At 39.6% G+C, this 15,525-nt stretch overlaps 1 protein-coding gene across 3 annotated transcripts in view; it reads right to left on the reverse strand.

Moving 5' to 3' along the window:
- thada (THADA armadillo repeat containing) overlaps positions 1 to 15,525 on the reverse strand; it is a 79,908-nt gene that overhangs the window by 3,075 nt on the left and 61,308 nt on the right. For all 3 annotated transcript variants that reach the window (XM_019882018.1, XM_019882017.1, XM_019882016.1), the window contains 3 exons: positions 13,240 to 13,312; positions 11,555 to 11,702; positions 11,186 to 11,308 (listed from right to left, as the gene is read on the reverse strand). In XM_019882018.1, the coding sequence (XP_019737577.1) occupies positions 11,186 to 11,308; positions 11,555 to 11,702; positions 13,240 to 13,312 (344 nt within the window). The remainder of the gene's footprint in view (positions 1 to 11,185; positions 11,309 to 11,554; positions 11,703 to 13,239; positions 13,313 to 15,525) is intronic.

Here is a 15,525-nt window from a genome sequence, read left to right on the forward strand (position 1 = left end):
GACTTCCGCAACAAATAATGCCTTCAGTGATCTGATTAGTTGAAGCTTTCATACACGTCCAATCGCAGGGCTGTTTACAAACGGAAAACGGAGAGACTGTTCGGGAGAGCTCGTGAAAACTCGACGATAAGGTACCTGACCGCCCCTAAAATTTTCTCAACGGATTTAGACGATTCACAAAAATGATCAATTTAAGAAATAAAACGGCGGATTTCCGCGGATCCGCGGAAAATTGCCATGTATGCACAATTGGTTGACAGGAGTCATTTAACAAGATTCTGGCATGATCTATAATTGTCTTGGTAAGAATTGAAAACCAGTGCTTGGGTCACGTTTTTCCACCCCCAGCTCATTCTCAGGGCTCTAGTTTCGATTTCAAGCATGGCCTTTACCTGCGAGTTGATACGTGCTTGTTGTAATAAAGGTTTCACCTTTAGGCAGGGCCAGAAGACCTTGCATTCAAATAGTAGACATAACTTCATTATGAGCTAAACAGATTCAGAGAAAAGAAAATTAAGCTCTTCAACCAACAGCTGGAAGATCATTTGGAATGTACATTGCTTTATTTTTTTATTACTCTCAGTTGCAATGGACGCGTACGAACATTAGTTTTTACGTTTTTGCATTACGAGTGTATTGTCTCAAATTCACCATTTTCAATCTTCTGTAGAGGTACTACCACTTTTGTCTAGGCCTGTTTGAGTTAGTTTAAAAACATGAACCAAAATTCAAAAGAAATGTTTGATTCTTATTGGTTAAAGGGATTATGCGGCCAGGATGGCCCATTTTCCAGTCAAAAATTCTCTTATGTAATTTTTTGATCAGGAAAATGAAATTTGCCTGCATTTCCATTTATTTTCCAATTTGTTTTGGAGAAATCAGAAAATAACGACTCTTGAAACAATATGGACATACCAACCAACGCCCCACCTGAGCTTGGTGTGACGTCAGTGGAGAAACCGGACACAATTTGTCTCAATCACTGAATGTGCACTGCATATAATGTCCAAAAATTGCGCTCAATCAGCAACATTATGTCGACATATGTACTGATGCCCACTTTAACCTATGAAAATGGCACAACGATAAGCCTCTCCATATGCACTCACTCTTAATGTCAGAACCTGACAGGAATAAGATTTAATCAAGATCATTCCATTGTAACTCTTGAATGTGTTCAACGATTTTCCTATTGTGTGCAAACATGAACCAATCAACAGCTGGACGCAACGGCAGCTTCAAATATTGATCAAAAACCAAACTTATTTAATACTCTTCTGAAGTTCTGCAAATGTATCATCAAAATGCAAGTACATATACAAAGATTTCCATAGTTAGGTAACTCATGAGCTCAGAGTTGGAAGATAGTCAAGGGGACGGTGTTAGCACACGTCAAACGTTGCTGAATGACTACACTAATTGTGAGAATTTGTGTCATGTTGATGGTAAAATAGCTGGACTTAAACTTTACCTTTCTATAGTTACGCTAGTAATTCACACAACGATGGATTAAGGCTGTGATACAAAGTCACCAACGAGTGTGTTTACACACAGTTGAGAAAGTACCACTATATTCCGGAAATGTTTGGGATTGGACCACTGAAGATGACCACGGTACCGTTTCAGCCACACTGTGTGAGTGTAAGTTATTGTTTTTGTTTTCCCACCTTGACCATCATCCATGCAGTTGACACCCGGATAACAGCACAGACATCAAAAGCTTTGCAAAGTCACAACTCAAACACTACCACTATGGGAACTAGAGGAGGGCGTGTGGGGGGTGCATAAAAGTTTACAACCCCCCCCACCCCCATCAGCACACATACAGTACAAGACACACAGTGATGGGAACCCACGTTGATTTTCCTCTTGAGAAAAGAGGCGTAAAATCAAAGTCTGAAGTCTGAGCAGGGGGAGAGACGCAGTCTGTGAACATTACAGGCCGCTGATTGTACAGTATTAAAGGAGATTTAGCAGTTTAAGAGCTTGGGTGACAAATTCTTTTCTTTAGCAAGAAGCCACCTCTTCTCAGGAACAGCCCAGTCCACTTACCAGCAGCCCTACCTCCAAACATAAAGGGTCAGAATGGCTGCCTGCATTTTTTCCCCCTGCACCTCATAATGTGATTTCCTTCTTTAAGCTTTTGGCGTTAAATACTTGTTTCTCAAGGAGATTGTCTTTCATGCCATGAGTGTTGGGTGACTGTATCTGTGTGTTTGTGTGTGTTGGGGGTATTGTATGCAGGCATAGAGCTGCTTGTTCTGTCGTGTATATTTGTCTTGCATTGAAAAGATTTAAAAAAAAAAAACAATACTGAGTCAATACTTAATGAAGGAATGGAATTGGCTGAGACTTGTGTGCATAGCTGCCTTTCAACTACAATATACTGTGTCGTCTGCTTGCGATTTAAGCATGACTGTAAGGGGAAAATGTAACCTTGAGCTACATGTGGCAAGTGTTACATGGCTGAACCCTAGGGTGCAGCTGACAATTAAAACGACAACAACAAAAAACAACTTCTTTTGTATCCTTCTTAGAGACTTTGGCTTGTTGTTACTTAAATTGCTTCACATGTAAACCAAACTCTACTACTTTGGTTTGGTAGGATGTATTGCCAGTAGATTGATGAACTTTTACAGAGGGTTGTGATTGTTAGAGGAAATTAGTACAGTAAATATGCGCATGCACACTGATTTTTTTTTTGTTGTTGTTTTTTTTTTTTATAACTAAAAATGATGCAAATTATTATATTTTCAACACAAATTACTTTACTACACGCAAAGTATTTTTCTGTACCATCTAAAAACATGAATGCAATTATCATAATACCCTTCTGGTAAAAAAAAAAAAAAAGTTTCTAAAAAGACAGGCACTGCACTTTTATAGTCAGAATTAAAAAAAAAAGTGGGTTCTTCTGTCTTTAATGTTAAGGCTACTAACAATTTCATAAGGAACCAGACAGTGCCCCGAGGTGTGGGGAGAGACATAAAAAAGGAGCATCGGGAGAGAAAGAAGGACTAAGTCCAAGACAGTGGCCTGGTATCACTAAATGTCAGGTTGTTGGTGAGACGTGTGGTATGCTCACCAGTTAGATCCTGACAGCAATTTTTCCACCTGTATAAGAATTGTTGACTGGACGGCAGGGACAACTGGTCAGAGTAATTGCCCTGGTTGGCTAGTTTACTTCATGACTTAAACACATACTGTATATGTACTTTGTATGTGTAAAAAACACACACACACACACACACACACACACACACACACACACACACACACACACAGTGGTCTTAACATACACATAAGGTTACAAATGGCACGCTGTGTGCAGCATATAATGCAGCAACATGCAGTTAAGGGAGTGTGAAAGCAGCCACTGACACCGTATGTAAATGTACAGCCTTTAAATATTTTGGAAAGTCTTTGGGAAATGGTGTTGCTTTAATAACATTAGAATGTGATCATTTTGAAAAATGTGAAGAAAATAACAAATCCCTGAATCGCTGGGCGTAAACATACAGTGATTTAAAATGTGCTCATGGGAGAAGAGTGTTGGGAAACTCAAGTGGCACCCCCCCGCCCACCGGCCATTAAAAATATATATATAAATAAATTAGTGAATTCAAAGTTTAAGCTGTGCATAATACAGTGATTTTTTTCCCCCTTTTTACATGCACTACATTTTAATTTAATCATTATTTCTGTTGGGTTATTTTCTGCTATATTTAAGTACAATGTTATTTTCCAACTGCATTATATTTCTTATTCTATGTTGAATACTTAACCCGCTATGCTATACCGTATGGTAATGTTTATGATTTTCATGGTACTTGGAAAGCGAAGATTTTATTTTTTGAGGAAGTATTTTGTGAAAATGTTCCGACACACACTGCCCTATAAGACTGGAAGTGACATGCCGGAGATCTCACCAGTAAAGTAACGTAAGCAAGCCAACAACAACAATGGTATTCACACGAGAAACTTGTTCTACCTCACACAAGCCACTTTGGAGCCGAGAGACCAGGAAGCTTAAGTGTGAGATACAGAGAGGTGTGAACAAAAACGCAGTCTTTACAGCTCCGACTTCCTTTGGTTGTTGGTGGTGAACAGTAATGTAGACCAAATGCAACAATCTTGACACCGACAGGAAACACTGGCCAGAGAGGAGTGAAAATCTCCACGACAATAAGGTTACAATGACGGTGTGAGCTCACTGCAGCAAATGCAAAAGTCACCTCCAAAAAGGAAAAAAAAAAAAAAAAAAAAAGTCAACAGAAACCTAAAGAGGAAACTCAACAGGGCTCAAGAAAAAATGCAACGATCTGCAACAATGCATTTTTTTTTTTGAAAAGAGGTTGCATGTATACCCATTCATCCGTTTTCATCCTCTTATCAAGGTCATGTTGCAGATCCAATTATACTTGAAAGGTTTGTGGTATATTTTCTTTCTAAATGTTTTAGAAGCGATATCATGCCAGGAAAGCCAACGCCAAGAAAGGAAATCAAGTTGATTTTGTGTTTCTTTGATTAAAGACCCAACCACTGCACACGGGCCATTTATATCCTTTTAAGGACATTGGCTTTTTGTTATTTTGACATGCATTGCTTTATTAGGGATTGCCAGGGACTTTTCAACAGTCACTACATAACATTATGACCCAAATCTTTTGTTATTTTGACATGCATTGCTTCTTGGGGATTGCCAGGGATTTTTCAACAGTCACTACATAACATTATGACCCAAAGTATTATTAGGGGCCAGATAGCAACACCGTTTTCTCACATGTGAAATTAATCACCTAAAAATGAAACACCACGTGAATATGGAAGTGGCACAAAGTGTGATAAGACTACACCTATGACTCACCAATATAATGACAGCAAAATATTGAGTGGGACCCAAGGCTCGAAATATATATTTTTTTCTTTGTGAGAGCAATTTTTCAAATCAATGATTTCATTTGACGACCGATTGCCTGACTTTGTGTGGCAATTATTTCTTATTCCCTCCCACAGGTTGATCTCAAGGAACTGAGTGAAGGTTCAAACATTTGACGAGCGATTGCTTGACTTTGTGTGGCAATTATTTCTTATTCCCCCCCACCCCCCCACAGGTTGATCTCAAGGAACTGAGTGAAGGTTCAAAGTTCATGGTTGGATGTTCTCCGCTATATGGCGGGTCCAGCCAAACACTTTTTTGTGGTGTTAAACGCGCTAGCCATGTCAGTCGTTAGCGTAGCATTGAACTCGGCGCTCTGTCTTTTCTCATCATCCATTATTGTGTATGATATTTGTAGACATGTAGTGTCTTTGTCGGCATGAAGTAGTTGATTAGTGACTTTTAGGTGTTTACGCTAGCTAGCTGCTTATGCGTCAGTATCAATGAGCTTCCTTGACCTTCTGACTGCCCATGTATCTGAAATGAGCCCAGTGACGGTAGTTCTTTTTCTTCTAATATTTTCTTTTGACGACTTGACCTTCTGACTGCCCACGTATCTGAAGTGAGCCCAGCGACGCATTTGGGGACCATCTCGGTAGTTCTTTTTCTTCTAATATTTTCTTTTGACGGATGTCTCGGTATTTGAGTCTGAGTTTTGTTATTCAATGTTTTAATGAGACGCAAAATATTTCAAAGTAATTTTGATGCGATACTGCTTATTTCGGACCTTGAGGATCCATTGTCCTTTTAAGGCTTCAGGAGACCAATCCGACATCGGCCAATGTGACCGATATTCCGATTCACACCCGCCCCCAGATTTCACACTTGACATACTGTATCCACAGAGGAGAAATCTATTTCTGGATACAACTTGTGAACACACAACATGTAGTTATTCTGCGAAGTATGTCTTTCCAAAATACCTTTGCAAACTACTTCCCGTACTACAATATTGTACTCTATTTGAAACATGCTGAGATCGGAGGCATGAAAACACAAGGACAGATATTTTCAAACGTAAATGACAGTGTGAGAAAATGTTGAGGAAATGTCGAGTGGGGTGACTTGCCTCTATATACGTAATCATTTCTGCTAGATTTGTGATGCTGGTGTAATAGTTGGGTGAGTGTCCTCCTGAAATAGGACAAGGTCTGTTTAATGAATGCCCTGCGCTAAAGGGCCCTTCACTATCATTCAGCTGAATCACCGGCTGTTAATGAATTAACTAAGAGAAGGGACATGATGATGAACAAGTCATATGACATGAAGGCACTTGGTGCTTTACAATAAGCAAAGTGGGTTATGCTGGTCGGCCTGTCTGATAACATTTCACTGGGTCAGAATGGCCTGCTAAATGTGGGCGTGCGTGACAGCAATTTGTCATCAATGTACGCTGGGGAAAAAAAGAACCTTTGGATTTATTTCATTCGAACATCGACATCGGTTGCACACGATTAAAATGTGCTAAGCCGATGCAATTTTCCTGTGCATTCTTGCACCATTACTTATTTCTAAAAGATTCTGTGCTTTCATTTGTCATACCATCACAAAAATTTCTTACTGGTGTTGCTGTAAACAAATGGCAAAGTACAAAGGCAAGTCGAGGCTCTACGATAATCACCATATTCACTTTGTCATTTTGTGTTTTCAATCACATTTCATTGTCATGCCCTCTCATAAGATGTGTGATAGATACTGTACGACATGAAGTGATCCCTTTGTTCGCACGCTTACGCTGTCATTGCCGGAGGTCCGGTGAGGGGGAGCAGAGTTTGATTTCAGACCCAATTAGTCTTGAGGTATTTAGGCAACGGTGGTGAATGGGTGGGGGTGTTGGTGTGGGGAAAAAAGGTTCAATTGGAGATTAAGAAATCTTCAAGTCATGGACAATACCTCCTTTGTGTCTCAAAAGTGCTGGGAAAGAATCACTTCAACAAATCTGAAGTCTTCACTGCTCTCCCACACGCACAAACAAAAAGCTTTTACATGAAATGATTTTGTTTGTTTTTTTTAAAGGAGGAAAAGGGGCAGGGGGGGTGAATTTGTCTCTGTATTCCATATCAAAGGGGAAGAAACATTGTCTCCTCTGAAACAATTAACACCTCAGACACTTGAGGTAAGGTAATAAAACACCAACACACACCGCATGTACACACACATACACCCCCACGCCCACACAGTAAACCCGCAGAACATCAGGGAATGGGAAAGACACGTAAACAAGACAGCCGGCACACACACACTTGCGACTTGCAGTCAACACGTATGCAAACTCACAAACAGTAATTGGGCTTAGTCATTGTGCTCAACATTACGAAAAGAAAATTGTTATTTATGGTCCAGAATCCCCAGTCTCTTTGTAACCTAGCACAGCTTGTTCAAGAGAATATGGTAAAATTAAGCAGAAAAGCGAAATTGCTGACTCTCCAGCAACTAGTCTAAGAACACATTCACATGAGGTCGTAAAAACTGGAGTTTTGTTGCTTTCCAACATTTTACTGTCCAACAATGTTTTAAAAAGTTCCCTATTGACACATGAACGGTCCGAAGTATTAAACAATACTTGGAGACCTATTTAATAAAAGTGATCTTTCCGTTGCCAAAACGATGTTGACATCAAACCAGACTGCCAAAAGTCTTGTGCAAATGGCAGGTCTTAAACGCGTGGCCCTTGAGCCCTCAAGCAAGGTTCTCAGACTGCCAGACTGTACTGCATGCTATTGGTCTAGTTACACATCCTGTATATACATATCGATGGTGAAACTGTTCCACAATTGAAGAACAGGTTGAATATTTTGCCCAAACACAACCTTTGGATAAATTGAACAAGCCAAATGACAACTGAGATCAAAATTTCTTTTGCTCAGGGTTATCTGAGTAAGAGGGCTTGTTAGCTTCCAGACGCTTATCTCCCATATGATAAACATTCTTCCTTGAATGATATCACAGGCTTGGGAAAAGGATCAGAGGGCTTGGTAAAAGTACCAGTAGGGTAATAAATACAGTAGAAAGGAACAGGGCAGTGGCTGACTGAGTCAACTCATTACGGTCACTTCCAGGTTACAGATAAAAAGAAAATCACCAGCCTTGGGATAGACTTCACCTCTGTTGGTTGTTTTAATTTGTGCTGTTTTAGTGAAATAACCAAGTGAGGCAGTGCTGCTTCTGCATGGTGGATTTAACCAACGGGAATAATGTGGTTGCAAAAGTGTGCACACCCTCTTAAAACGGGACATGTCAATGTGTTCAGAAGTAACCAATGACATTCAAACTCACGTTAAGTGGGATTCAACTCTTCTCGTGTTTTTTTTTTTCCCTGACATTTTTGCAGTCGCATGTTGCAGCACAAGCCATGGTCAGCAGACAAATTTTACGGCATCAGAGGGATCTCACTGTTCAAAGGTATTAGTCAGCAGAAGACTTTTCCAAGGTTTTGAATAGACCTTGGAACACAGTAAAAACGGTCATCATCAAGTGGAGAAAATATGGCACAACAGTGACATTACCGAGAACTGGACGTCCCTCCAAAATTGATGAAAAGACAATAAGACAACTGGTGATGGTGGCTGCCAAGAGGACAACAGCAACAGTGACGTAGATGCAGTTATTTCTGGCAAGTACTTCATGTTTAGCACATGTAACAATCTCCCAGCTTCCTCATGTGTGGCCTATGGTGGCAAAATGGAAGCCACATCTGTATGTAGGAATAGTTGTTACGATTGTAGTGATTGTCAATGTGTGACGTTATGTGTTCTGTTGCATTACGGTCATTTTATGTTAAATGTACTTTGTTGAACTTTGTTACAGTTGCAGATGTTGTGAAGGCGCTTTATAAATCATGATGTAATACAATAGTATTGTACAAAGAAAAACATCCAAGCCCAGCAGTACTTGGCAAAAGACAACCCCCCCCCCCGCAATAATCTCCCAAACACGTATGGGAAAGTGTGTTACGATGCAATGAAACCAACGTTTTTGATCATAATTCCAAAAGGTATTTTTGGCTGAAGCACAACACTGCTAATCACCAAAGGAACACCATGCCAATAGTGAAGCATGGTGGAGGCAGCATCATGCCTGGGCACTTTTTTTTAATGGAACTGGTGCCTGAGTCAAGGTGGAGGGAAATATGAAATGTGCCAACTAACAGTCAGTAGTAGCACAAAAAGAGGAACTTCGTCTTTAAACGTGACAATGACCCAAAAAACACATTCAATTTTTTTTTTTAGATGGCTTTAACAGAGGAAGATTAATAAGCGAGATCCCAGATCTGAATCCGATCAAACATCGGTGGGCGAAGTGAAAGGGGGTCTAGCGCAGGAAATGCCCTCGCAATCTGACAGATTAGGAGCATTTTTGAATGCAGGGGTACATGTGGTATGATTATGTAAATATGGCCTATGGAAGAAATCGCACTAATGTTTGCAGATGATGTCATTGTATCTGCCGAGCGTGACAATGGGTTTAAGCACAGAGATCATGGAACAGTAGGAGTTGAATAAAGAAAAAAAAAAGTGCCACGTCACTTCTTTGGACTTGGTTCGGATTTAACAAGTCATGTAGTGAGCAGAAAAATGCCATTTCAGGATGTGTCTCGTGACAGTCACTGGAAACTTAGGTTTGTTTTTCAATTGAGTTGTACAGGTTAGGCAGGTAGGCCATATTAAAGGTGGAAATGACTCAGCTTGGTCTCATCTTTTTAGCTCTCAAAAAACTACCATTGTGAAAGTGGTGTGTTGACTTTTTATATCTGCTGTAAATTTTGTTGAAAGAAATGTCTTCAAAAACACTTGTACACATCTGATTTAAAAATGTCAGACCAATTTAGGCTTCAAAAGTGGAGTGACACTATTTATATATATATTTTTTCCAATTCAAGGTTTCTGTGGGTTTTTATTTTACAGACAGTACAATGCGCTTTCTTTTGGGTTTTTTGGTGCTTTCTCATTTACTGGAGGAATGTGACTTTCCTGGCCTGGTCACACATTCAATTAAGACGACCACATTATAGTTCCACATTCCTTGTGTTTGTATCACACGTGTTTGGAATCCAATTCCAAATTTTCAGGATCATATAAGAGTTTGGAAGTGGCATGACCAAGACTAAATGTAGAGCGAACACGAAATTGTACAAACAGCAACTAAATATAGAATGCAAAAGGGGGAATATCTCAGACAAACTAATCATTTGCATTTTGTTCTCTCTCGCTTTTAAAGAAAACCCCAATCTTTGTCTGGCCTCTGTGGTTGTGTCTAATTGTTAGCTAACAGCTTATCTGACATTGTCTGACCTCAAGCAGGCTACAGACAGTACACATGCAGAACTCACACGCTGCAAGTGAATGGTATTTTCATCAATACTGGGTATCTACCTCCAACACTATTTGAAAGGAAAATATTAAACAGCTAAAAAACTTCAAATGTGTTTTATTTGGATTAGTTCAACAAAATACTACAATCATACTAATTACATTTTGAAAACATGTTGAATTTTTTAAAACTATTTACAAAAGTCTTGGGGCATCAAAAGATATTATTTAAACCTTTCGGGAGAAAAAATCTCATTGAATATTGAGCATTTGACATCCCAACCACTAGGGATTGTAACATCCAGTAAGTGACTAGATGGACCATTGATTGTAATGAAGTAACATAGCAAAGTGATTTCACCACCATCATTTTTCTTCTTATGTCAGCTTGTATGGATTGATAGAAAACCCACGTTATTTGGATATTTGTAGCTATTAACGTTGACAGCACCGAGGGACTTTTTCCTGTTTAAGTTTGAAATGTCTGAATGCATTGCAATGCACCGCGCATCTTCCCGAACGTGAGACATGTCAACGTTTCATGTCATGTTCCTGTTATAATTCTATCCATTTAAATCAAAAAAGTTGAGTGCGTTATTAATGACAATGCAAATATTCAATCACAATAATCTGTTATATGGCACAAGTGATCCAGGTGATCAGCCCAACACACACACACACACACACACACACACACACACACACACACACACACACACACACACACACACACACACTACATGTTTCTGCGCTTCAAGCTAGCCATCACTTTATCGTTGGAGACCCAACCGGCCATATACATATATTGTTTTATAACAGCAGTAGCTAACAATATTTATCAATCAACATGGAACAATGTCTGACAAGTGCACAGTCTCTGTTGACAAAATGCTTTCAAGTGGTTCTTTCATTTCAACATTGAGTGTGTGCATAATACCTGCACGAATCAGATGAGTTGGTGCATTTGCAATGAAGTCAGAGGCAGAACTGCGAACTTCCTGGTCTTCATCCTGCAACAGCATAAACAGACTGCTCCACAGAGACACTGTGCTGACCAGACCTGAACACAAACACATGCATATGTACACACACACACACACGCACGCACGCACGCACGCACGCACGCACGCACACACACACACACACACACACACACACACACACCCACACACACACACACACACACACACACACACACAACCCAACAGGAAGGTTTTATTATTTTTTTTCTTTCCAATATTTCACACCCCTTTCAATATCCATATCAAATGAGTTTACTCAAGTTGGTTCATGTTTAAGAACTCACCAAGTGGCAGCTCAGAGCTGGTCAGTAGCGTGCCCGTTGAGTTCACCAGCACATTGGCAACCATCATCTTAACTTCCACATGCTGCTCCTCACTGCAGGATGAGCACACGAGTGCCCCCCACTGTGATAAGCAAGTCATACTTGCACCCTGCGTGACAGGACCATGCGGAAATTAACATGCATGTAAACGAATGTAAAATAGGCTGTCACTCAATGAATCAAACGACCGTTGATACCATTCCATTAATGACAGAAAAAGTCACAATAACGTGAAACAATAACTTAAAAATACTGAAAATTAACTATTGAAAACCAGGTATTACTATATTTTTGTGGTCCAACGTAATAAAAAAAAAATCTAACTTATGAAAACAAAAATGATGCTACCCTTAACATTAGGGTTGTGCATGAATTGGAGGTGATATTCAAGTGGCCGTGGAAAAGCGATCAGATAATCAGAACTGTAATCAGAGTTGAATCAGAATGAATCTTGCAGTATTGTTGCATGTATTGTCAGAATTGAATGTAATGGGAGCTTATAATACGTGATGTATGTTTGTGGGGAGTGCGCATGCATGGTGTGTAGGTGAGCTGCTTTGGAGTACTAACCGGCTAATGGATGAATTTAAGGCACAAAAATGCACAAAAAACACCCTGGGTTCTACCTTAGGACCCAGTACAGTGAGATATTCTAGTTACAGAAAGCCATTAAATTGAAGAAAAAAAAAAACCTTTCCCGGAAGTAGAAGCTGGCTTTCAAAGCACATCATAGCGTACTCTCTGATTCAAAGTTTTCAAATAGGCGATTGTGAGGCTTTGTAAAGCCCTTTGGGCAGCGTCTGGTGTAAATAAAGCACGACATAAGTGCACTCCATTTATCTTTCTTTTTTTTCAAATAGGATTATGAGGCCTTTATTTCAGAAAAGTACAAGGAGTAACCATTCAATTCCATTCGGAAGTCATTCATCACTGTCAACACGAATGGTGGATCGGAGCTCGAAATAATATGCTGCACAACCTCAGAGGCAATCACTGCAATCTAACCATTTCTGTGACCATCATTGAAACTTGGCACTGCAGGGCTACAGACTGCCCCAAAAGGGTGGAATTTTATATTAACTTCTCCACACTTCAGATCCATTTACACTATAAGTAATCGTGAAAACGAGTGAAAATGTGGATTTACTTCGCAAGTCCTTTCATAGCGTGCGCCTGTAAATTTTCCACCCCAAAAATTTCAGATTAGGGCTCACTGTACCCCAAGTAAAAAATAAAAAAATAAAAATAATCATAATAATCTGGAGCCCTCTACTGTACAAATGCAAGATTTTGAGAATTTACTTATACACAGAAAACGCCTATTCAGAAAAAAAAAAAAAAAAAGCTTTTTGGGAAAAAAAAGGGACAAGCAGCTGGGTGTGCATGTGACTGATACTATGAATATGCACTATAACACTATTTTCACATGTTTTTGTCAACAGGGATCATCATGACATGGCGATCTTATGTGGAAGTTTATAAAAGCACAAAGGACATTTTCATTATCTTATAACGTTTCTTATGTTGATTTGATTAATTTGGTCTAAGTGGTTACTTTAACTCATGGAAACCAGCACGATGTACTTGGTTGTTAAAAAAAAAACAGTTATTAATGAATGCAGTCATGCTTTTATATCAGACTTTACCTTTGGATCCGAGTTTACAACCTGGATTACCAGTTGAGATAGCAGTGTCATGACTGCACAATACAGCTCCACACTAAAACACACAAACACTTTACAGTCAGTGAACATTAATTTACATGAGCGTAGTAAGCATACTTCTAAGTCTTGTCCTATGTTGGAGATAACACACCCGTTTTCTGCTGCTCTTCACAACCCTTCTGTCATTACAGAAGGAATTATTGAATCATAAGGGCTTTCACCCTCATTTGTTTGTGGATGTTCGAACTATAGTAGAGACAGGGCTGGACAATATATCTTTATCGTATCAAAATTGAGATATGAACATTAATGATCCAACTCATTCACTCCCAAAGACGTTTTTAAACGTCTTTTCAGACTTGGTCCAGAATTGGCTGGTACTGAATGAGTTAATATCGAAATAAGGATATTATCAGTCGCCTGCCATGCTTGTGTTGCATGTAAAGCTTAGTTCGACCATCCACAATTCTCCTTCCAATTTTGGCGTTGATCAACAGTTAAAACAAGCAGGCGACAATCATCTTGCAGGGGGAGAGAGGGAAGAGACACACACACACACACACACACACACACACACACAAACACACACACACACACACACACACACACACACACACACGCAGGGCAAGCAAGAGACACATGCAGCCGCTGCTGCCTAACAGGACACGCGCAAGAAATCCACTTCCCTGTTCGCTGTCAAGTATATACGGACGGTACACACATACTGTATTTTCTGCACTAAAAGGTGCACCTAAAAGCCTTCCATTTTCTTAAAAGCTCACAGCGCGCCTTAAAATTGGTCATTACAGTAATATTTCGACCCCAAATTGGCTCCTTGCTCGAGACATGCTGACAACGCAGAGTTCAAACTTAAGGCGATCGGTTACGCAGTTGAACACGGTACTAGAGCACCGGCAAGAGAGTTCAGCGTTAATGAGTCAATGATATAACTTGCTGTTGGTTAAGTGATGTGTGTCGCTGCTTTATTAAATAAGTTTTACTCACATCTGATCGTTCTGTTGGTGTTTCCTTGAGCGTAGCTCCATCTAGTGGATGTATTGTAGATTGTGACTTATAATGCGGTGCGCCCAATGTATGAAAAAAATTACAAAATAGGCCATTCACTGAAGGTGTGCCTCATAATCCAGTGGGCCTTTTAGTTTGGAAAATACGGTATTGTCTTTTAAAACATTAGGTGACCATATACGGTATATAATTTCAAAATCAATAGTGGATAAAATGTACGAACCTGCACCTCATTCAATTGAATGGACTGGTTAGGCGCTATCCTATTTGAGTCGCAATGCGGTCTTCGTTGACTGCCACCATCTTTTTGTGGATTCATAAAAAGTTATACAAAGTAACATATTGTAAGGGGACCCACAAAACACAATCCAGGCATAGTTGAGATTGCTGGAGTCCACACATCACATTGCCATGTAATGCATGAATTCATACACAGCAATTGTATTTGCATAGGGGTGAGTGGTTATCATTAAAACACAGTTGCAGTACAATGTGAATTTATTTATTTTTAATTTATTGCTGACTTTGATAATATTAATGGCAGTCAAGATATTTTTTCTTTTAAAAGATTCATAGTTTTCACTGAACCCATCGTAATATCGTTATTGATATATCTGGCAAAAATAGAAAGACATTAAATTTTAGCTATATGGCACAAGGCTAACTAGAGTCATTAAATACTTTTTAGCACTTCATGTGAAGCCACCACGTAATTCAACTTTGATCGATTTTTAAAATGATAATGTGACTTGGCAAACACGTAGCCTGGCTGACTTTCCACAAAAGAAGTGTGCTGGTACTCACCCAACACATTTTGTGCACAAAAAGCCAGAATCCCATTCAATCGTAGGGAAGATGAGGGCAAATAGCAACCCAATCTCATCTTGTCTTGCCTCTAATCATAACCTTGAGGACACTGGAAGGGAAAGTGGATCCTCGGTTTGATGAAAAAGGCTTTATTAGTCTAATACTCTTTGTAACCTGATCTGTGTGAAGGCCTGCACTTTCTTATGCAGCAGGGGCTTGTCAAGGAGGTGTGTGTCTGTCAGTGGATGTCAAAGGGATTATGGTCACCGCATATAGACAAATACTGCAATATGACCAGCCATATCCTGCTGTAAGAAGAGTCTCTCTGACTCAAGAACCCACAAAAACAAAATGTAGCTGAGACTTGAAAAAAACTCAACGAGAACAATTATGTGCCAATATTCTTGTTAAAGATATGTACAATACTATTGATAC

This window comes from Hippocampus comes, unplaced genomic scaffold (assembly GCF_001891065.2).
Source record: "Hippocampus comes isolate QL1 unplaced genomic scaffold, H_comes_QL1_v1.1 scaffold36, whole genome shotgun sequence".
In the NCBI taxonomy this organism is placed as follows: Eukaryota; Metazoa; Chordata; class Actinopteri; order Syngnathiformes; family Syngnathidae; genus Hippocampus; species Hippocampus comes.